The sequence below is a fragment of the Delphinapterus leucas genome, chromosome 11 (genome assembly GCF_059928025.1).
Source record: "Delphinapterus leucas isolate spDelLeu-1000000601 "Yukka" chromosome 11, BTC_Dleu_Yukka2, whole genome shotgun sequence".
Classification (NCBI taxonomy): Eukaryota; Metazoa; Chordata; class Mammalia; order Artiodactyla; family Monodontidae; genus Delphinapterus; species Delphinapterus leucas.
Genome location: NC_143139.1, coordinates 76,330,965 through 76,354,918, shown reverse-complemented (window position 1 = coordinate 76,354,918; position 23,954 = coordinate 76,330,965). Strand labels below are relative to the sequence as shown.

The window sequence follows — 23,954 nt, the reverse complement described above, 5'->3', positions numbered from 1 at the left end:
TGTCTTGCAATTTGTATGTGTGGTATCTTTTACCCTACACAATGTGTTTTTATGTAATCAAATGCAGGGTTTCTTGTCTTGGTTATAAAGTTCTTCCCAAAGTCTTGCTTGTGGACAAATGTAATATTGTTCCACCATCTTTGTTGCTTTATTTTTTAAACTATGTCTTTAATCCATCTGGAATTTATTTTTATGTATAGTGTAAGATAAGGGTCGAACTTTATTTTTATCCAGATGGTTAATCAGCTATGTCACAACCATTTACTAAAAAAAAAATTCCTTTTCCCACTGAACTACTCCTTTTGTCATATATTAAATCACCATATACCTGCAAGCTATTTCTGAACTTTGCACTGTTCCAATTATCTATTGATCTGATTCTATTCCAATGTCATCAAATTTTTACTACTGTGGATTTAAATATATTTATGGCAACTGTCTCTATTTTTTTTTTTGCAGTACGCGGCCCTCTCACTGCCGTGGCCTCTCCCACTGTGGAGCACAGGCTCCGGATGCGCAGGCTCAGCGGCCATGGCTCACGGGCCCAGCTGCTCCGCGGCATGTGGGATCCTCCCAGACTGGGACACAAACCCATGTCCCCTGCATCGGCAGGCGGACTCTCAACCACTGCGCCACCAGGGAAGCCCAACTCTCTCTATTTTTATTTTAATAATTTTCTTAACATTTCCTAGACATTATTCTTCCATATGAACCTTAAGATCATTTTATGCAAATGGAGTGTGGGGACTGTGAGTTTAACTGGAATTGTACTAATATATGCATTAATTTTAGGGGATTTTATATCTTTATGATATTAAGTATTCTCATCCAAATACATAATTTTTTTTCATTTGTTTATGTTTAGGAGGGAGGAGAAGAAGAAAGAAAGAAAGAAGAGAGAAAGAGAGAAAGGAAGGAGGGAGGGATGGAGGGAGGGAGGGAGAAAGGAAGGAAGAAAAAGGAGAAAGAGGAAGAAGAAGAAAAAGGAAAGTTAAAATAATATGCCAATGGGAGACCACTTCCGCATCATGTGCATGCAGGGGATCTGGTGAGGAGGTGGGCTAAATTTTAGGAAGCTGGGACCATAGGAAGTGGTAACCTTATCACCCACGATGAAGAGTGACAGGTGTCCATCTTCTGTTATACTTCAGACCTCTGCCCAGACTCTGCACAGCCAGCTAAAACCACTGTCTCTCATCTTCTGATACGGTTGCTAAATCTCTTCTAGCCCTGGGATCTCACCCCCATCTTTCCATTTTCAAAAAATCCTGTTTCTGAGCCACAGGATCATGCTGGAACGCAAGTTCTTATAGTCCAACTTCCACTGGACTGAAGTCCAACCCTCTCCAGGGGACCTGAACATATTACTGAACCCCAGACCATCCCCAGCAGCTCATCTTCAATACCTGGCTGAACTCTCACGCGTGCTTCACCCCTGCATTTCTCCCTGTACCGCACATCTCAGCGCATGACCGTTATCACCTGTTATCCTGTACACACGTATGTCTTAAATTGAATTCATTGCTCAAACATCATAACAGAAGCACCGGAAAGCTTGTTAAAGTCCTATTTTCACTAGCTGTTTTAAATTTTCCACATTGCCTTCCAGTTCTCACATACATAGCATTTACATAACTGTAATCATTGCATTAATTTATTCCATAAACATTTATCAAGCTTTTAGGAGGTGCCACGTGCTACACAAGGCACTGATTACTTCAGTGAAGCAAGCAGCTACCGCCCTTGCCCTCAAGGAGCTTATAGTCTAGCAGAAGTGTGGGAAAGTCTGCTAGATGAAAACCGGAGGGTCACACGGGATGGAGGTCATTAAGAGATGATAGAAGCCTGGGGGCTAGGATGGTACAGTAGAAATGGAAAGAATTGACAGCTTCAATATACCCATTAGAGGTAGCATGGGGCAGGACTGGAAGTGGGGCATGTGGATGTGGTAAGCAAATGGTTGGACACAGAGGTACCGTATATTGCAATGAGACACACGAGGAGGCAGACCTTGGGTGGAAAGATCAAGACTTCAATTTTTGGATGTGTGTAGTTCAAGATGCTTGTGTGATAATTAAGAAGATATAATAAGCCTGGAGCCCAGAAGCAATCTGCGTGGGAGATAAAGGAGACATCAACATATAGATGGTATATCAAGTCATGGGAGTGGATAAGATTGTCTGTGGACAAAGTACAGAGTCAGAAGAGAGGAAGAGCCAAACCTGGGGCTGAAATAACTCCAACATTTAGAGTCAGGGAGAGAAGGAGCCAGCAAAGGAGGTCGAGGCATAGTCAAGAAGGAAGGAAGAGAGGATGGAGAAGGTGCGCCATGGAAGGTGATGGAAGACAGAGTTTCAAGAATGCAGCCAAGAGGCCAAGTAAGATGAGGACTTATTGTGTCTGCTGGAATGGCTCCATGGAGTTCAGTTTCAGGGGAACAATGGGGCAGAAGAAGTTGGAGTTGATCTGAAAATAGGGGACAGTAAGTGTTTTCAAGCAGTGGAAGAAGAGGATAGCCAGGGAGTTGAAGGTATTTTTGTGCGACTTTGGGTTCCAGGCAAGCATGGTTAAAAAGCTGATACCTTGGCTTAATGAACCCAACGTGGGAATCCTTGCCAAGTTAATAACTTTCTTGAGTTAAGTTGGATAAAGAGGGAATGAAGACCCAAAGAATCAGATGAGATATGAAGTTTGAGTGTCAATTAGCTAGTAATGTCCATGGGGCCAAAGAACTTCTTGCCGCCTAATATTCTATCATTCTATCGACAGACCTTACTTTATGTAACCTTTCCTCTTATTGCCAGTTTGGTTATTTCCAAGTTTCTAAGTCTATAAATGCCGCTGCAATAACATCTGTAAGCTTATGGGTTTTCTTTCAAATTACTTCTTCAGAAGCCTAAGCCTGGAATTAGTGCTTCAAGCAGAATGAATATATTTATGACTTCTGAAACATATCGCCAAATTGCTTTCCAAAAAGGTTGTGTTAATTGGCATCGCCATCACTAGGTGTCAGCAAACCTTATTTTCACTTTAATTTGTACTTATTTGATAACTGGTGAAGCTGAACATACTTCCATATCTATATCCAACCCTCTAAACCTCCTCTTGTGAGAATATACACTTCTGCCCACTTACTTTTTGGTGTCTCTAGATTTTTCTTTTTACTTTCTCCTAGCTTTCATATCTAGCAGTTAATATTTTGCCTGTCATAAATGTTTTTCCTGAAGTATGTGCTTTAGTCATCTCTTATTTTTCCTTGTATAGATTTTTTTTAAAAGTATATGAATATTTTTCTCTTGCTATTACAGAATATATTCCTTCAGAGCCAGAAAATTATACTTCCAAATTATCTGATGCTCAGTTACTTTCTGTTAGGTTTTTAGATGAATTTCTTAATTAGCCTAAAATTTATTTTATATTTAAAGTAAAAAAGGTGAATTAAACTATGTTTCCACATTGTAAGCCAGTTATTTCATCAACTTTCATGAAATAATTCTTTTGTTTCCTCTTACGATAATGCTCTTTAAAATTTTTACGTCTTTTTTTTTTTTTTTTTTTTGGTACGTGGGCCTCTCACTGTTGTGGCCTCTCCCATTGCGGAGCACAGGCTCCAGACGCACAGGCTCAGCGGCCATGGCTCACGGGCCCAGCCGCTCCGCGGCACGTGGGATCCTCCCGCACCGGGGCACGAACTCGTGTCCCCTGCATTGGCAGGCGGACTCTCAACCACTGCGCCACCAGGGAAGCCCCAAAATTTTTACATCTATTTCTGAGCTTTCTACTCTATTCCATGGATCTATATTCCTATTTTTAAACCAGAGTCATGGGCCAAATTATTGCCACTATATATGTGTTTACAATCATATGGAAATGGTCTTGCTTAAATAATTTTATTTTTTCAAGATATATCTTGGATATTCTTGACCAGTTCATATTATTATTCCAGATGAACTTTATATTAATTTTAAGAGAGTCTATTCAAATTTTCACTGGGGTGGCATGAAATCTAGAAAATAGATTGAGGAAGTAGTGACATTTTTATGATCTCTTCCCACCAAGAAACATAGTATATGTCTGGATATATTTACGATGTTTTTCATATCTTCCAAGAAAATACCTTATGTGTCTTTGTTTTTATATTTGCTTATGCTTTTAATTGATAAGGTTTTCCTATTATGAATTATAAATAGCATCAATAGACCACTGCCTCACTATCTAATTACTATTACCATTGCTTAAGACAAGCTGTTGCATAGCCAAAATCACTATTTTCGTAGCTGGCTTCAACATGTATCTCCTAGTAAAAATGATTTTAAAATACAGGGTATATACCTCATTCTTCAAGTTTGTGCCTGAGTACTTCTGTTGTTTTTAATGAATGGGATCTTTTATTAATGGATGTTAACAGTTTGTCTTACATGTAGTAAGGTTATTGTTACTTGAATGTTTACTGAACAATTAAAGTTTTAAAAGCTAATATATTTAGATTTTACAGATATACAACCACCACGTAAGATTAGCAAATAATGATATTTTTGTCTATTCCATTCTAATAATTATTTCTATTACTTGTTTCTTGTATTACTACACGGGACACAACTTTAGAAACAATGTTGGTTGTGTCAGTGATGGAATTGATGTTTCTGTTCTGATGTGTAAAAGAACATTTCTAGTCTCTCCTTTAGGAACCGTGCTGTTTGTGGGAAATACTTTTATTCCTACATTTTTTCTGTTTTTATCAGTATAAGCCATTTTTACTGACTGTTAAAAATCTCTTTATAGGTATACAAACATATAATTTTACATAATGCAAAATGAGATGTCACGCATCCCTTTTTGTGTTTGTCTGTGTGTATGAGGATTTCAGTTGTTTGTGTTTTTGTTTGTTTTTTTTACTTGTCTCTGACCTTTCCTCCACCACATGAATCATTCCATCAGGGGAGCCTATGTTTACAACCTAGCACGAATTCTTCCATGTTTTTCTCCATGCTCAAATAACCATATAGAGCCATACATACATGAACATACACAGGGACATTTTTTGGATCAATACAAGATCATGCTATACATACTTTTCTGCATCTTGATGTTTTTACTCAACAAAATCTCATGAAGTCCCTCCAAGACAATTGGAATTGCTCTAATTCTTTCTTTTTAATGCCAATTTCATAACGAGGATGAGGATACGCTGTCTTCTCATTGTCTTGTGTAAAGAGACAAAGCTTCTTGGAAACAGAGTCTCTGTATTACATGGGTCTTTTTTTCCCATACCACGAAAGTTACTAGAATGTTATTAGGTATATGATGGGCAGTGAGCAAACACTCTTTGAACCAAGCTAATAGATAGAATCAGGGAAAACCATAGACTTCCATCTCTATGGGTCTGGGATAAGGAATTATTTAAATAACCAAAGATCTAAGACTTTCAGGCAAGTCACAGCTAACAATCAAGATAGGAAATACTTTGAAATAATATGACCAAGAAATGGAGACTGACATCTTATCGAAATTACTAAAATAATCAGCCCAAAGTTGGGTTCAAAGAATAGCTTTACTCAAATTACTAAACTCGTATCTCCTTTACCTTGAGAGTGGTGGTTAGCTGGAGAGAGTGAGGTAATGGCTTTGTGGGAAGACTCTAGAGGGATTAGGGCAAACCACAGTGGGACTCAGGGTGGGGAAGAAAGCACCCATAGTTCTCTGGGTGGTAAACATTTTTTGTAATGTTCCAGACTAGATGTGAATGGTGATTAACTTATACTAGTGAACCCAAAGATAGGTCAGCAAATTGTGTAAGCAGCACTTTTCAGTCAATGAACAAGTTACTTTCCCTCACCTCACTGAGCCGAAGTACTACCCTTAACATTTTCAAAATGATGAAAGAAAAAAAGCTTTGTGTAATCTTAACTCATCGGAGTCCTGGGTGTATTCAATGATCATGGTATTTTCTACCAGTCTCTATCAGCACTAAAGTCGGCTATTCTGCAGACTGATAAGAGAAATAAAAGTTTGGCCATACCTCTACTTAGATGCGTAAGCATCCTTTTCCCAGAATCTATTCATTCTGGTGCAGGGCTGATGGAGGCTTGGATGAAGGCTTCGACAGGTTTTTTTTGCCCCCCCACCCCCACCCATCCTCCACACTGCCACCCACACGAGGACAACAGAAAGTGACAACAGTCAGATAACTTGAAATCCATGAGTTCTGATCAGTTATGACCTGAGAGCTTGATTCTTTTTGTTATTTATCCCTCATTAAATGCTCTGGCTCTCCTTTATTAAATGTTAAATCATCTTAAGTGGTACGGTTCTTGCTATTTGAAATGGCAAAGTGTAAGGGGAAAGAGAAGGCGACCCATCTCCTTGTTAATGTGGCATTCAAATAAAACAGAGTGAGCTCAACAGACAGGTCAAGGCTGCTGCTGGTGATTCTGTACAGTTATCCATAATACAAGAGCTGTAATTAGGGAGAAGATGTCTCTTTCCAGCCACCGAGACTGCAAGGCAGGAATTCCATTCTCCCATGGGGCGCAGTTGGTATGTGAATCAGAAAATGCCTGAATATGCTCACGTTGCTACCTTTCTCTCATCCAATGACAGGGCTGCTGTGCTGCCCATGGCGGTACTGCCATAGCAAGAGCCCATGGACTTTCCAGGGAACACCCCCCTTGCGATATTCACTGCCCACATTGCTTTCTCTCCCTCTCTATCAACATCACCTGAAGCCATGCACATAAGACAGTTGTCAAGAGAAGTCTGAACATATCAGGAAAAGAAACCATAAAACAACAAAATTCGACACTTAAGACACATTTAAGGAATCTTGACCATGAATCTGAACTTATTTTTTTTCTCTCTTTTTTAATCAATGTGGGGTTTTTTTTAAAGATTTTTTTTTTTTTGATGCGGACCATTTTTAAAAGTCTTTATTGAATTTGTTACAATACTGTTTCTGTTCTACATTTTGGTTTTTTGGCCACGAGGCATGTGGGATCTTAGCTCCCCAACCAGGGATTGCAACCCGCACCTCCTGCATTGGAAGGCAAAGTCTTAACCACTGGACCGCCAGGGAAGTCCCTATCAGTGTATTTTTCTGCGACATTAGTAGTCCATCTTTTCCTTAATTTCAACAAATAAAGGTCATCTTTAGCTGCGTAAGATGACAAACTCCATGAGGGCAGGCCCATGATGTGTCTTATTCTCTGCTACCTCCCCATCACCTTGCAGAGTGTATGGCATCTGGTGGGCACTAAGTATCAGTTAACTAAATGAGTTTGATAATTTGATAATGAGGATCTCATAACTAAGCTTATTTGACCACTAATGGATATTTTACACACAGAAGGAAGCCGGCGTCAGTTGTGTAAAATGAGACAGTAGAGACCAATTAAAAATCTTTCCTCTTACCTTATCTTTACTGCTTCGAAATAGGTAAATTTCAGGGCACTTTTTAGCTCCAGATGAAACATCCAGCCAGTTTTCTGAGTTCTTTAAATGCACACAATCTTCTTTAAAAGTACACCTAACAAAAAAGAAAAAAAAGGGGGGTAGCAGCAAAGCAGCACACATGCATCAGTTAAAACTTTCTCATACTTGGCTTCGGTTCAAAATGCCAGGCTTTATATAGTGGATTACTGATTTCAAGAAAGAATAAGAACATGATGCTAAAACCATGAAAAGCAACAGGAAACCAGCAGAGCATTTTTTCCATCATGTCTCAGAGCAGAGAACAAATGTGGACATGTTGAACTTAGACTCCTGAGCCATCTCTCGAGATAACATTGCCAAATACATCCAAAACACAGCTTCTCCTGCATTCTACAATTAAAGAGCCCCCTTCTAGAAAAACCTAGTACAGAACAGCTCAAGAAAGGGTTTACACATTGTATACATTTTAGGTTTGCGATTCATTTCTAGAATATCAACCCATTGTGTAACTTTTTTTGTTGTTAAAAAAAAATGGAAGCGACCGTTTTGTGCTTTGCAGTATGATAATCAAATAAACATATTGCAAGGGCAGAGTCTTCCCAAGAATTTGATAAGACATTCCAGAACCATCTGCTACATAACATTTATTTCGACAGATGTCAAATTATATCAAAAGATACTGGGTAAAACATTTGCCAGGGCCACTTTGCCAAGTCGGCCAGCTCAGAGGATGCCCCCAAATAAATGTTAAGCTGGGGTCAGGGCCAACTACTTTGATAAACACCATCATAAGCTGAAAGGTGAGATCACCGCTTTGCTTGACGCCTGTCTCTGTCACTCTAGGTCACGCGAACTTGGAAACTCTTGCCTCACCAGCAGGGCCGCCAACTTAACAAGAAGAATGAACACCAAGGGCCCTGTGATTTCCGAATGGTGTTGGGCTCCACAGACATCCCCCGAACGGTATCAAGGAAAAGAACAAAACATCTGTTACCTCTGCCTCCTCAAGGCCCAAGGTTAAAACGAAGGGGTGGAGGAGAACTAGTGACAGTAAGTTTTAAGAAAAACTGAAAATTCATGAATCATGCGAGATTGAAAAGCAACTAAATAATAACCACATTCAGCTCCGGGGAGTCCCTGAAAGGATGTGAGTGGGGTGAGGTGTGGTCCCCAACAGTGCATTTGACTTCACAAGCATTTTATTTCTTCTTCTTCCTCTTCTCTCTCTTTTTTTTTAATTCTTAAGAATTTAGGCCCCATGGCTTCATCTTTGAGCGCTGAGCTAATTTGAATACGACAAAAATAGAACAGGAAGCCAGCGAGTTTCATTAACCATCACCCCCAAGTGCAGTACTTCCAGCGTGTCATCATATTCTGCCATCCTGGGGAGCCCTGCTTTCAGGGAGCACATCTGCGCCCAAACTCTCCTCCACCTGTGTCATCTCCTTCTCCTTCTCGGGACCACGGGGACTTTCATCAGCAATTCTCCAAAGCCATAAATTCACCTGACCCTTGATGACTAGTTCGTCCATCACAGACATTAAGTTCAAATTAAACCTCCTTTCAACATCAGGGAGAGTTTGCGATGGAGGCACACGTACGGCTGGATTGAAACACGGGATGATGAGGTTGGTTTCCTATTTTGTATTTGGAAGTGATGATGACTGTCAAAAACTACCTGCCTCTCAGAGGCATTCTGGTTTGTCTAAGGCACTTCCTCTGCCTAAAAAAAGGCAAAAAAAAAAAAAAAGAGAAAAAAGTCAGTTCTAGAGTGACTGGCGTACAAATATTTTTGTAGGCTCTTAATACTGCCTGGGAGTCAAGGCCTGAGGCTGCCAAAAAAACAAGTGTAAAATATTTCATACAAATAGTGCTACCATTTGCCAATCTGTAGGCAGAAAACGGTAGTGCCACTGAAGTATCGCTCCCTTTTCTGAACTCCTATGGCATCTCTTGTCAGCACCACACATTTGGGTATTTAATCATATGCTTCCTCGAGTTACAACTTAACTGTTTCATCTGTCTACGTCATTTCCCCCCAAGTAAGCTGTAAGATCCTCAAAGGAAAGGAACGTGTCTTCAATATTTCTTCTATAAATCCTTCAGTGCCTGGCAGCATGGTATGCAAATACTAGGGTTTCAATAAATAGTTTTGAATGAATGGATGATACATGAAATCTCTACAGGTCCTTTCTGTAGGTGATTTTTCTTTCCAGAGTTTCCTTATGATTTACGTCTGACTTGTACTTGCAGTCAAGAGACTATCTTTAATGTAAGCTAAAAGTTTGAATCTGGGGCCAGAGAGGCAACAAATTAGAAGTTGAGGTTTTCAGTTTGTCTTTTTGGGGGAAAAAAAAAAGAAGAAGAAAAAAAATAGAGAGAGAGACCTTTCAATTCCTATTTTGTATAAGGTGAAAACAAAATTTAACCATGTTAAGCAACTAAACGTAAATTCCTGGTTTATAAAACACCTCTGAGATTTCTAAACTCTCATTCCTTGCTTCTCACCAGCTGAAAAATAAAAATAAAAAAGCAAACTGTGACACCAAGAATGTATAACCAGATGGTCAACCAACAACAATATCTTATTACTTCTCCAGTACGGCAGATTATAAAATCTTCACGACAGCACGTTACCCACACAGATTTCTTCAGGAGGGGGAACAGATCTTACAGCTCCCACGTTTTAGTAAACAAAACCAGTTGCTTTGAAATGGTCCCTTTTGAAAGCCATCACTCTTATTCCTATACATCCACGAAAGCAACGGTCAAGTGCATAGACAGTTAAGCCTTTGCCCAAATACAATTAAAATCTCATTGTCAGACTCGACTCTCGGTGAGGCTGATCCTCAATGAAGCCCTCTCAAATAGGCTGATTTCTTAACTGGCTTCATTACAATTTCTTCAGGCCACAGATAGGAGGAAAATGGGATTCAAATTAGAATGAGCGCATTCTGGAAAAAAATGGCAGAGATATGTTTGCTTTTCTTATCTTATGCTATTGCCCCACTCTCTACGGAGGATCTCTCCAAAAGTCCTACGCCTCCCAACCAGTATTTTATTTTCCTAGTCCTTATTTCCAGCTAGCTCTCTTGCCTACAAAATAAGGCCAATGTGCAGACACTAGCCTACTTGCAAATTGGGAAACAGAGCCAGCTCAAATGCAAAGAAAAAAACTGCCTGAAGAAAAAAAAAAATCCCCAAACCCAAAAGTTAATTTAAAAAAAACCTTTGCTAGGTTAAAGAACCGTGGATGCAATTTAGTGAATGAAACTATTTAACAGGCTTGTTCATAAAATCTGCTGTAGAGCTTAATCTAGTCAAGATAATAAGAGTTTGAGATTGTCACTCACACTATTCGAGTACGTGGACCAACCCTCCCAGACCCCTAACTCGTAACGTTCATTCAAAACCTACCCCGGCCCCGACTCATGAACAGGGAGATCCCAGACACTTGTTTCTAAGTTTGCTGTTTGGAATTCAGAAAGCATTTGCATACGGTGGGTTTGCTTCCTGAGTTTGTGGAAATCTGTCTAAACCCTGATGTCCCTGAGTAACTACTCCACCATGTACCTGTCTGGAAGGAACACTGCCCCATGCCTGGCACTGTTCTGAGTGTTTACAGTTAGTCTTCCCCCGTTAGTCCTCACAACCACCTCATTCTACAGGGGTGAAACGGAGGCTCAGAGAGGTGCAATAACGTGCCGAGGGTGCACAGCTCCAGGTGGCTGAAGTCTGGTTTCAGAGCCACACGCTTGGCCCCTCGGCTGCAGGGCCTCCTGTGAGCCCTAGCTGCCATTTAATAAGGTGCACAAACACAATGACATTTAGAGTTCCTCCTGGCTTCCTGGGGTCCCAACAGTGGTTGGAGAGGGGGCTGTGTCAGGATGAGGCAACAGAGATGAGGACCCCAGGAACAGATGAATAGAGAAGGTGAGACAGAGCATCCAGGACGAAGAGGGGAAGCAAGGATTTGGGAGGAAAACAGGGGCGGGGTGGGGGGGAACCTGAGAGGCCTTGAATTTTCACACATCACTAGCCCTGAATACAAAACATCCAACTAGAGGTTAAAATTCCAGGAGGCCCCAACTCACAAATCTATTGTGTTCCAGAAATTTGCTTGCAAACCATCTGTTTGTAATATGGAATACACTTTTCTCCCCACAGAAATAATGTTATAAACAGTGATTAGGTCTCCAGGTTAGCCCACAAAACCTGTTTATCTGTAATGTAACTTCAGTTCTATCTATTTGCAATATAAGAGTAGCAGAAAACAATGAGATTGAAGCCATTTGCATCGTATAGCAGTTTTTCTTCTTTACTTATTTGTGTTTCTGCTCAGCTGGTAGTCTGGGAACAGTGCCCAGCTGGATCGACTTTTAAATTTATTGTTACAGTATTGTATTTATACAGTATTTCTATTTTTTTTTTTAATGGGGATGGCTTAAATTATTGTTTTCATGCCAACATAAAGAACAGGGAGACCCACCTCTGGAAATGAGCTGAAGTTTCCAGGCAGGTGAAATGCCCATGGGATGGGCTGGGGGACCTTGAGAATCTGACTCTATTAGGCTAAAATCTCTCGGTAAGAATTTAGCACTTACTCAAACTTGAAATAGAAACTCTGAACTCAGAAATGTAACTTCTACTTCCTGCCACTCGAATTTCATCAGCACCTTCTAATCTAATTGTTCACCAAGAGCAGACAATCCCTGAAGTAAACTGATAACTAAATATCTGGTAATTGCCTTGAATGGGAGCCGTGGTGTGACCTGTTCCAAAGATTCTCTACCGATACAGTATCAGAAAACTTTTAACAAGCAAACCATCCAGCCTCTCTCTCAGGAAACAGGAGACTGTGTCCATCCTGTGGGTAGATTTTTGCCACAAGAGCAAAGGTCTTCCGCTAAGTGATTTGAAACAGCTGTCTGCATTTTTCAGAAAGGCACGGAGTCCAGGGGAAGGGCCACGTGGTCCCCAGAATCAGGGGGCTTTCATTAATGCTGTCAGTCCACAAGATGGAGAAACCAATCTCGACTGAAAAGAAGAGAATTGGAAGTCACTGTGAAAAACTAAACTCTGAATTGCAGGCCTCCAGAGTCAGCCAAGGGGGATGCCAAAATACGAGACCAAAATAACTTGCCGGGAAAGCTGAAAAACTGAATTTCAGCTCCAGTGATGAAGATCCAATCTACATAAGAAAATGATGCTAATAACAGAGACAATTTAGAAGATTTGTTTTTTTTAAGTGAAAACACCTCACCTGCCAAGAGATGTTCTTTCACATGATTTGATCCACTTATTCTTCACAAAGCTATGAAGTAGGTACAACAAATTTCCCTGCTTTACAGCTGGGGAAAACTGAGGCACGGAAGCCTCCATATTGTTTTCCCAAGGTCACAGAGTTAGGAAGCAGAGCGGCTGAGATACCAAACCAGGCAGTGCAGCTTCCGAGTCCATGGTCTCATCTCCTACCCTGTAATGCCCCTCATAAGGGCTCTCACTCACTGAGCCCTCCCCAGGGGCCAGGCACTGTTTCTAGACTTTCCGGGACTTAACTCGTTGATCCTACAACCACCTCAGGGAGTAGGTATTATTGTTATCGGCTCCATTTCAAAGATGAGGAAACTGAGGCACGGAGAGGTTAGCATGCTGTGAATCTCAGCAGTCTGGCACTGGTATCCATACTCTTACTACTGTGCCAATGCCTCAAAATTTTCAAAGGTTTCCGGCATAGCAATGTCATAAATGCCAAGATAAAAGTAAATATGTCCTCCCAGAGCTTGGGCCCTACGGGAAAATATAGGTTTTATTCCACTTCTCAGCATTTCTCAAAGTGTGTTCTTCGGGTTGTTTTAGGTGTTAGTGTTAAAGGAGGGTCAAGAAATTTGGGAAACACTAAACAAAATTAATGGTCTTCTCTATTGCAGGACTTCTCAGAGCCTTGAATATGCCTGTGCGCTTTGTAACTTTCCAAGACAGAAACGGATGATGCACCATCTTCCAACTTTTTTGTTGAGGGATTAGAAGTTCTAGCCATGCACATTGGGAAACACTGCCTGATCTCAGTTAATGAGTAATAATCCAAACGGAAGATCAAATTAGAAAACTTTGGGCCTTTTTTCACTCTTTTTTTCCTCATCTCTCATACCAGTTGATTGTGACCTATTAATTCCAAGCATTTCTCTATACTATCTCCTGCAGTCCGCCCTCACCCATCACTTCTCACCTAGGCTCCTGCAGCAGCCTTCTGATGGGCCTCCCTCCTCCCTGCCTTCAGTCAGCCTCCACAACAACATCTAGGTATTCTCAAGGACAGAACTGATCACACCACTTCCTACTTAGGAACCCTCAGTGGCACCCTTTCACTTACACCAAACACCTCTACCTACATCACTTTCATGACCGGGGCCTAGAACACACATTTCCACACTCATCTCAGTACCCAATACCATGATCGAGTTCCTGCTTTCCTCTCCAAACTCATCCCCAGGCAATCATGGGTTGATAAGTCTGTCTCTCTATTTAGCCTACAAGCTCCTAAATACATCGGTCGCTAATATCTAGTGCGTGGTGCCTCACAGAGAGCAGTTACTTAATAAACACATGCAGTGAAAACTGCCCAGCTCTTCCTGGCATGTGCAGAATGCCCCAGGGCCTGCAATACTGGTGAAATGGTGTTCCTAGTTCAATGTCGCCTCCTCCACATCTACCCAGCCTCCAGGCAAAGCAGTCGTGCCCTCCTCTGTGTCCCCACGGGCACCTTCCAAATGTTACAAAGCACAATGCATTGGCTGCTAATTGCCTGTCTCTCTGACCAGACTATAAGATCCCCAAGGAAAAGGCTAACCTTATTCACCTTGGCACCCCCAGGGCCTAGTGCCATATCTAGTATTCCTTCTACAGATATTGTCTGAGTGCCCACAAGACATCAAACACTGGGCACTGGGGACACATGAATGCCTAAGCCAGTTAAAGCTTCCCTCTTAATGAGCTTATATTCTGTTGAGGCACACAGACAAAAACCAAATAAGCAGACAATAATTTAGATAGTTTCAAACTGAGGTAAGTCTTCTGCAGAAATCAAAAATATAGCAGGAAGGAACTACTTTAGATAGGCTGGTCAAGAAAGATGGCATTTCAGCTCAGATTTCAAGGATGAAAACAATCCAGCCACATCAAGAGTAGTGGGAACAGCATTCCAGGCAGAAGGAACAGCATGTGCCAAGACCCTGAGTTCACTGAAAGCTTGGTCTCTGCAAGGAACTGATTAAAGACCAGACTGGCTAGACTTCAGTGAAGGAAGGGGAGAGTAGAGTGGGTCTGCCAGTTACAAGCCAGTGACCTTGGGCAAATCACATGCCCTCACACTTGTGTCTCCGGCTTTCCAACTGTAGAAACGCAGATAATAATTGTTTCTATCTCATGGAGCTGTTTCAAAAACGTACATCTATTTAACGGAGGCTTCCAATAATGCCTCAGTAAATATTAGTATAATCGTTGTTATTATATTTATTACACAGGCAAGTGAAACAGAATTTAGGTAAAAGGTTTGGATGACATAAGCCAAACACACACACAAAATCATAGAGATGCAAGAGGGATCTGGGCAATAGGGGTAACCAGGCTGCCTTCTGCGTTGCTCACGTACACCAGGTCAACAATCAGCCTGCCTTTTCCATGTAAGGAGGCAGACACAGCTCACGGCTTCTTGGAAGTTTCTTTTTTTAAAAAAATAAATTTATTTATTTTATTTTTATTTATTTTTGGCTGTGTTGGGTCTTTGTTGCTGCACACAGGCTTTCTCTAGTTGAGGCAAGCGGGGGCTACTCTTCGTTGCAGTGTGCAGTCTCCTCATTGCGGTGGCTTCTCTTGTCGCAGAGCATGGGCTAGGTGTGCAGGCTTCAGTAGTTGTGGCTCGCGGGCTCAGTAGTTGTGGCTCGTGGGTTCAGTAGTTGTGGCTCGCAGGCTCAGTAGTTGTGGTGCACGGGCTTATTTGCTCTGTGGCATGTGGGATCTTCCCGGACCAGGGCTCGAACCCGTGTACCCTGCATTGGCAGGCGGATTCTTAACCACTGCGCCACCAGGGAAGCCCCTTGGAAGTTTCTTAATCACAACCCTCCTCCTCCCAAGGGTTCTTGGGGTCTCCCTATGCCTTGAGCACCAGCTATGAGAGCACTTTCCACGGCGTATTGAAATTATTTGGTCAGTGCCTGCTTCCCGCACTAACCTGTGAGCTTCTCCAAGGCAGAGCCTCATTCATTTTTGTTTCCCCAGGGCCTAGTATCTGGCCTGGTATTCAACAAGCGTTAGCTAAATTGGATTAAGAATTAAGTTTTCAAGTGACTAAATTCTTGTCTATGTCTCCATGATACCAGCATTAAGTTGTTTCATTGATGTTTGTTCACCGGGCTGGCCAGTTAACTGGCGTGGTGGAAAACCAACCTTTGTCTTGAAACTTGGAGCTATTTAGCACATGTAAAACACATCTGCAGACTGAAACACTCACACAAAAGGGAGTTGTGGCCTTCACCCCATGTGGTTCTTTGGTGGTTGACGAGCGCACTGAAAGTTGGTGATTTAATTTCCAAATGCAAACCCTGAACTGAAGAATTTAAGGGAGGCATTCGTAAAAAATAGGTAGCAAGGAAATAAAGATGGGAAAATGATGTCTCTTGAGTCAGGAAGATCTGGGTTCCAAACTGCTCTCCCACACATTTGTTCTGTAACGGGGAACACATTCCTTAGCCTCTTAGGACCTCAGTTTCCCCACCAGTAAACAGCTGGCAGCAGTAACAACCCCATCTTCCAGAGAGCAACACTGAATCCCACATGAGGCATTTCAGAAATGGTCCATTCTCCATAGAGCGGGATACAAGTGCCCAAATGTTACAAAACATCACAAGAGCAAAAACACAAAGGACTGGCAGGAAGGCTTCCAATGAAGATATGAACATCTGTTTGAATGTGGAGGAGTTGCTGGGAACAGGACAAGTACTAGGTCACCAAGACAAGTGAAAACATTTGAGGAATTTTTAAAAGCCAATCGATACATACTTACAAAAGTGCTTGCTGCCTGAGATAAAGTCATTTCAAAACAAAAAATCTATTCCATTAAAACATATATTTACTAAAAGGGGTGTTCCTAACGGTACCTGCTTGAGTCAGGCTACATCAATTAAAGAGATGCGAAGATAAGTAGTTTGGAGGCTGAGGTTGGACCAAAACCAAGACTGGCTTCTGAGCATGGTAAGCGTTCTCCCTGTGCCAGCCACTGTCAGCTGTCCAGGCGCAAAGAGCCGGGCGCCTTCATAGTTTCAACCCCTCTTCACCTTCTGCTTTGAAATACTCCCAGCTCTTCTAACAGCTGACAAAGATGATGAAGAACCCAGGGGATTCATGTCCACCCAAGACCCGCCCCTCCCAGCGTGAGAAGGCCCCCAAATCCCTTTCAGCATCTTCGGTAACCCAGATGCCCGGGTTTGGCCTCTGCCAGGGTAATTCAGTGATGCCCCCAGGCCCGAATAACATATTCCCCTCTGCTCCCCACTGCTTCCACCCCACAGACAGCTGTCCTACTTGCTTCTACACAGTTAGTTGGCACAATGGGGTCCTCACACAAGGAGGTGGGGCCACCCCCAAACCCCATTATTATGATGATCGCTGCCATTAGAGCTGCACTGGACCATAAAGGAGGGTCACTGCACAGACTTCAGGCACGAGGACACATCCCGGATTGGAAGGAAAGGAGGGACAGATGCAGAATTAGAACCATGTTTCACCTCAAACTGTCTTCCGAGCCACTCGGCTAGATGAGGCCATAGCCTACGAAGGGGGACATCCCCAAAGTGGAGTGTGCTCCTTTGGGTCTTTGCTCAGCTGTCCCCTTCTCCGTGAGGCTTTCCAGGATCCTCTGGTTGAAACTAACCTCCCCTGCCTCCAGTCAGCATGCCCTACCCCCTCCTTGCTTTATTTTTCTTCCTAACAGTGATTGCATCTGACATGCTGTTTTCTTCTTTATTTTCACACTGTCCATCCCCCCTCACGTAGTGGGTCGAATAATGTGGTCCCCACAATTCACATCCACCCGGAACCTCGGAATGTGACCTTATTTGGAAACAGGGCCTTTGCAGATGTAACGAGTTAAGGATCTCAAGTTGAAATCGTCCTGGATTTAAGGTGTTCAATGACTAGTGTTCTGCCAAGAGAGAGGAGAAGGACATTTAAGGCCACATAAAGATGGAGGCAGAGGTTGGAGATATGCTGCCAGAGGCAAGAAACACCAGGAGCCACCAGGAGCCACCAGGAGCTGGAAGAGGAGAGGAAGGTTTCAGCCCTCGAGCCTTCAGGGGGAAAGTGGCCCTGCTAACAGCTTGATTTTCGATTTCCAGCCTCCAGAACTGTGAGAGAATAAATCTGCATTGTTTGAAACCACTGAGTTGGTGACCACTTGCTATGGCAGCTCTAGGAAACTAACACAGCTCACTAGAAGGACCCCCATGAGGGCAAAGATTTGGGGCTGAGCTGTTCACTGCTAGAGAATCCTGGTGCTTAGAACAGTGTCTGACACACGCTAGGTACTCAGTAAAGATCTGTTAAGTGAATGCATGGATGCTTAAACTTTCAAGCTGGAAGGGTTTCTATAACTCAGGTTGGTCCGGAGTTCCATATTTAAACCAGTCATCCATGGTGGGTCCATTTGGACCGGGCTCTGCCCTCTCCTCCCACCACCATGAGGGATAATGTCTCCTTTGTTTCTCTTCCCTTTCACTATAGTGGTAGGGAAAGGTACTGGCTTGGGAGTTAGAGCTGAGCCTAGATTTGAATCCTGGTTCCACTACTTACACAACGTGTAGTAAGCAGATTAATGGCCCCCAACGATGTCTATGTCCTAATCTCTGGGACTTGTTACCTTACATGGCAAGAAGGACTTCAAAGATGTGATTAAGGATCTCAAAATGGGGAGATTATCTTGGATTACCCGAGTGGGCTCAAAGTAATCACAAGAGGCTGCATGAGAGGAGGCAGGAGGGTCAGAGTCAGCAAAAGAGACGTGATGACGGAAACAGAATTCAGAGCCAGAAAGATCTGAAGAGGCTAGACTGCTGGCTTTGAAGATGCAAGAAGCGGCCACAAGCCAAGGAACGTAGGCTGCCTCCAGATACTAGAAAAGACAAGGAAACGGATTCTCCCTAACAGCCTCCAGAAGGAACGAAGACCTTTCTACACCTTGGTTTTAGCCCAAGGTGAAACCCACCGCGGACTTCTGACCTCCAGAACTGCAAGATAATAAATCTATGTTGTTTTAGGCCAGCAAGGTTGTGGTGATTTGCTACCGCAGCAGTAGGAAATGAATATAGAAACCTAAGGCTGTTTTCTCTTCTCAAAAGTGGGAATTGTAATAGTACTTTCTTCACAAGGTACCAGGAGGACTAAACGGAACATGCATGGAACATTCAGGGCACAGCATCTGATGTGTGATAAGCATATTCTCCTCCATGCATGGTGGCCCTGCCTCCTGGCTGGGCCTGGACTCAAGGCAGGCTTCCTGGAGAAGGGGCACTGTAATAGCTTTCTGAAGGATAAGTGGCCACATTCTGATAGATTCCTCTACTGAAAAGCCTTCAGGGGCCTTCTGTGCTACATAGTGCCCACGTCTCATGATGGCAGACCGAACCAGAGTAACTCAGGTTTCAGAAGAATGTGGCTACGGGTTACCATGCACCAGGGGTTGTCTTGCTCAAGTTTTCAGGCAATAGCAGCTCATAGGCCTTAGCGTGGTTGATCGGCCCTGGGGAGGCTCGAGGAAGGAATGTCTCTTGGGAGAGAGAGGGAAGACAGACCTCAAGACAGGAGAGCAATGCAAGGAACTGGGTTTGTCCATAAGCAAATCATTGAATTCTTTTTGCTTATTACTCTGGGGTATATGAGGATGAATATGTTTCGCAGACAGATCTTAGTTTTTCTCTCCAGTGTTCAAATCCCCTTCTGCTACCCCAACGCTTTCAGAAAGTCTGTTGTCAGACCAGGTTGAGAAATGACCTCGTTCACAGTGTCACGTGTTCAACAGCCAGCCAGCAGATGAAAACCTAAAAACTGCTACCAGGGGCTGCTTGGAAGTCTTCTAACTGTAAACGTGGAAGAAACATGCAGAAGGATATGAGTAAATGTTAAATTTATACAAACAAGTGAGGGGAGCCCACAGATACCTTATAATTCGCACGCCTGGGGGCTTTGTCCCCACCCTGAACACATCCTGTGCAGGGTGGGGCATTCTGGGATGGGACAATAAAGATGAGTGTGGCCTCTGCTATGTGGCCCATTTTCTGAAGAGGACCCAGCCCTGGTTCCATTACGTGATTGGGACCGCAAGTGGAGCCCGTGGTGGTGTTGGGAGAAGTGGAGAGGTACGTGAAATTTGGAGAAACAGCCGCTAAGTAGATGACTCAGGAAGAGACGTGAGATCAACTCACTCTTTATAAAATATACTAGAAGACAGTGACCCTAGAGGGGGTAGGAGTGGCAAGTGTGGTACAATTAATGCTTGGGTTAACGCACTGCGTCTTCTATATACAATGCCATCAGGATCATCTTTTAAAAACACAAATATGATCGTGCCAGTCCTCTGTTGAAAACCCTTTAATAAGCTCCCAGCACCAACTAATAGAGTCCAAACTCAGAGCCCTTCCCATCGTGGTCCCTCCCATCTACTTCCTTGCTTCCAGAGCCAGCGCTGGGGTAACATGATTCAATTTGCCGTCCCCTAAAAGATCTCTTATTGTAGTGACTTCCCTGGTGGTCCAGTGGTTAAGACTCTGTGCTTCCACTACAGGGGGTGCGGGTTCGATCCCTGGTCGGGGAGCTAAGATCCCACAGGTCGCATGACCAAAACAATAGAATAAAATGATCTCTTTATTGTGCTGGTTCCGCTCCCTGAACTACGTCTCACCCGCTCCTTCCCTCAGGGAACATCTACTCAGGCCTCAAGACCCATTTTTTTCCTCTTCCCCAAGACCAATTTTAATGCCACCTCCTCTCTGAAGCCTTTCCCAACCTAGGTTACAACCAACGGCTCCTTCCTCTGGGCTTCCGCCATAGTAGTAGTTAACATGACTTGAGTGCTTACTATGAACAGGCACTGTGCCTAGGACTTTATGCACATCATCCGGTTTAATTCTCTCAGCAAACCTGCAAGGGAGGCACCGTTACTAGCCCTGCTTTACAGAAGAGGAGATCTGGCACAGGGAAGATAAGAAATTGCAGGTCACAAAGAAGCCTGGATTCGACACCACACACTGGCTCCAGGTCTGCATTCTTCCTGCTGCCAGTGTGGAAGTCATCCCCCTGCATCACTGGGCACCCCAAACTGGCTAGTTCTCCGACATTCCGGCTCGGTCAATGACACCTCTGTCCCTCTGGTACACAAGGCAGATACCCATACTCTTTGCCCTATCATCTCAACAGCAAAGCCCCTGCACCTATGAGACTCAGCTCCACATCTCTCGGAAGTCCTTCTCCATCTGACTTGGGCACCCGTTCTTTGGGCTCCAACCTAGTGCCTCGTACAAGGCCTGGAACACAGTAGGAATCCAGTGTATGTTTGGTATCATTTCTTTACTTTCTTTGTGAGGACTTAGATCGAGGGAGAAAGGATACATCTTCCAGAAAAACGGTGGCCACTTTGATATTGTATTTTTCATTTTATGGCCCTATTTTTAGTGTGTCAGACTCAAGGGGGGATCCAATTAATCCCTAAGTCCCGTCAATTCTATCTTCCAAATGGCTCTTAAATCCACCTACTTCTTTCCATACCCACTACCGTCTCTCTTATTCAGTCCCCAATCTCTTGCTGGTTTACAACCACCTTCTAAGGGACCTGCTGGCTTCCAGCGGTGTCATCTGTAGTCTACCTTGCACCAGAATGCTTGTTCTGAAACACACAAATGATCTAGTCTGTCTTCTGACTGAAACCTTGGGATGGCTTCCCAAAGTCTTCCCAACGAAATTCAAATGCTTTAACGTGGGTTTTAAGACCCCTCCTCCCCTGCCCCTGCCTACCAGGCCGCCCTCATTAACCAACGCTCTTTAGACTGCACGCTTCCCCTACTGTCCATTAGGCCAGGCGCTCCTCCAGCTTCCAGCCTTGGCACCGTCTGTTCCCTCAGCTTCCCCCGCTTCCTCTTTACCTGGATGATATCTGCTCACACTTCAGGCTCAGCTTAGACATCCCTTCCTCCAGGAAGCCTTCTCTGACCTTAAGTTTAGGTTACTTTTCTTTGATTGATTCATTTTCACTGTACCTGTTGTTGTCTTTGTAAATGAAGTATAACTGACCTATAACACTATGTTAGCTCCACGTGCATTTGGTATTTCTATACATTACAAAATAATCACCACGACAAGCCTAGTTACCATCCATTGCCATACAAAGTTATTACCATATTACTGACTATATTCTCCATGCTGTACATTTCATTCCCATGACTAATTTTTTTGTACTGGAAGTTTGTACCTCTTAATCTCCCTCACCAAGTTCACTCATCCCCCTAACCCCTTCCTCCTGGGCAACCACCTCTTTGTTTCTGTACCTACGACTCTGTTTCTGTTTTGTTATTTTTGTTCATCTGTTTTGTTTTTTAGATTCCACATATAAGTGAAATCATGCAATATTTGTCTTTCTCTGACTTAATTCACTTAGCATAATGCCCTCTAGGTCCATGCATGCTGCTGCAAATGGCAAGATTTCATTTTTAACGGCCGAGTAGTATTCCACTGTGCATATGTACACCACATCTTCTTCATCCATTCGTCTATGGATGGACACTTAGGCTGCTTCCGTATCTTGTCTATGGTGAGTACTGCTGCAGTGAACACAGGGATGGATGTATCTTTTTGAACTAGTGTTTCATCTTCTTCAGAAAAATACTTAGAAGTGGAATTGCTGGATCACCTGGTGGTTCTATTTTTAATTTTTTGAGGAACCTCCAAAGTGTTCTCCAGAGTGGCTGCACCAATTTACATTCCCACCAACAGTGCACTAGGGTTCCCTTTTCCCCACACCCTCACCAACACTTGCTATTTGCTGGTTAGATGTTTGTTTGTTTGTTTGTTTGTTTATGTGTCCCCGTGGAATCCTCCACGTCCTCTGTGCTAACCCTATTATTCTCTATTTACTTATTAGTAGATTGGTAGCTCCTTAACTTATTCAGGTAGACCGGATTATTGTTCCCAGTTCTGCAATCTCTCCTGTACTGGAATAACACACCCATACCCTTTGCCACTAGAGCAGGCAGTGTATGTTTCGCTACCCCGCTGATGCTGGGCTTGGCTATGTGGCTTGCTTGCCAATGGAATATCAGCAAACACGACATGAGCGGAGGCTCTGAATGCGCTGCAGAGTTTAGCTTGGGTTCTTGTGCTTCTGCTGCCTGCCTTGAGGGGAGTATGTGCAGGATGAGAGACATGTGAAGTAGACCTGAATCAAACTCTCTACCTGCAGCCACTGCTGAAGCTGACCCACGATCAAGAAAAACAAATTTTTGTTCTTCTAAGTCACTAAAAATCTGTTTGTTAACACAGTATTACTGGAGCAGAAACCTGACTACCAACACTGTCTCTATCCCTCACTAGACTGCAAGCTCCATGCGGGCAAGAAAGAACAGCATCCCAAGCACATAGTAGGCGCTCAGTAAATATCTGTCGACGGGATGTGTGACTGAATGAACGCACGTTGGCCACTGATGTCTCCGTCTCCCTAGCTGGCACGTGAATTCCTTAAGGCCGAGAATGGCGTCTGATTTCTCTCAGTATCACCTAGTTATCTCACTTCCCACGTTGGGTTCTTGGGTTCTTGGTAGAGATTCAATAAATATTTGTTGAAATTAGATAAACTGAATTTTGTGGGCTGACTTGGGAATCAGTCCTTAATTTATGACATTGTTTCTATGGGAAAATGCATTCCAAGTGCCAAACTTGCAAATGAACTTTTGGAACCTCACCCGCTCACTGGTTCCGGATTGCCAGTTTTGTGGAAATCCATAACTAAACACATGTGCTGTGCTTTGCAATATGGGAGAAACTGAGAAGCTGCTTCCAAACCCAAGATATTCAGCCTGCAAAAATTCACTTTCCACCCACACAGACAAATTCAGCATAGGTTGGATTTGAGGTTCCAACAATAAAATACTAGACTTTTTAGAGCTCATTGTTTATCTAATTGCTTTTTGTCTGCTTATACTGGATGCCTATTCTTAACGTCCGATCAAAAGAAAGTTAAGATCATTTTCTTGCACCCCCCCCACCTCAACAAATCCACTTTCTAGACGTGTATGAAATAAAGCCCAACCTTCTCAACAGAGAACGTAAATTATTTTTCTAAATAAATCTGTGACACTTACAATAAACACAGTGGGATGCTCCACAGTTATAAGAAAACAACCCCCTTTAGAATTCCTAATTTTGAATGGTACTGACAGTTTAACATGAGTCACGGACCTGAGGCTTAGTTTTATTTCATCTCAGGTCAG

The 23,954-nt window shown here is 43.1% G+C and overlaps 1 protein-coding gene across 2 annotated transcripts in view; it reads right to left on the bottom strand.

The window, feature by feature from the left end:
* Positions 1-23,954, bottom strand: part of PLXNC1 (plexin C1) — a 141,963-nt gene that overhangs the window by 79,760 nt on the left and 38,249 nt on the right. For both annotated transcript variants that reach the window (XM_089921132.1, XM_022562399.3), the window contains exon 5: positions 7,408-7,522. In XM_089921132.1, coding sequence (XP_089777258.1) covers positions 7,408-7,522 — 115 coding nt within the window. The remainder of the gene's footprint in view (positions 1-7,407; positions 7,523-23,954) is intronic.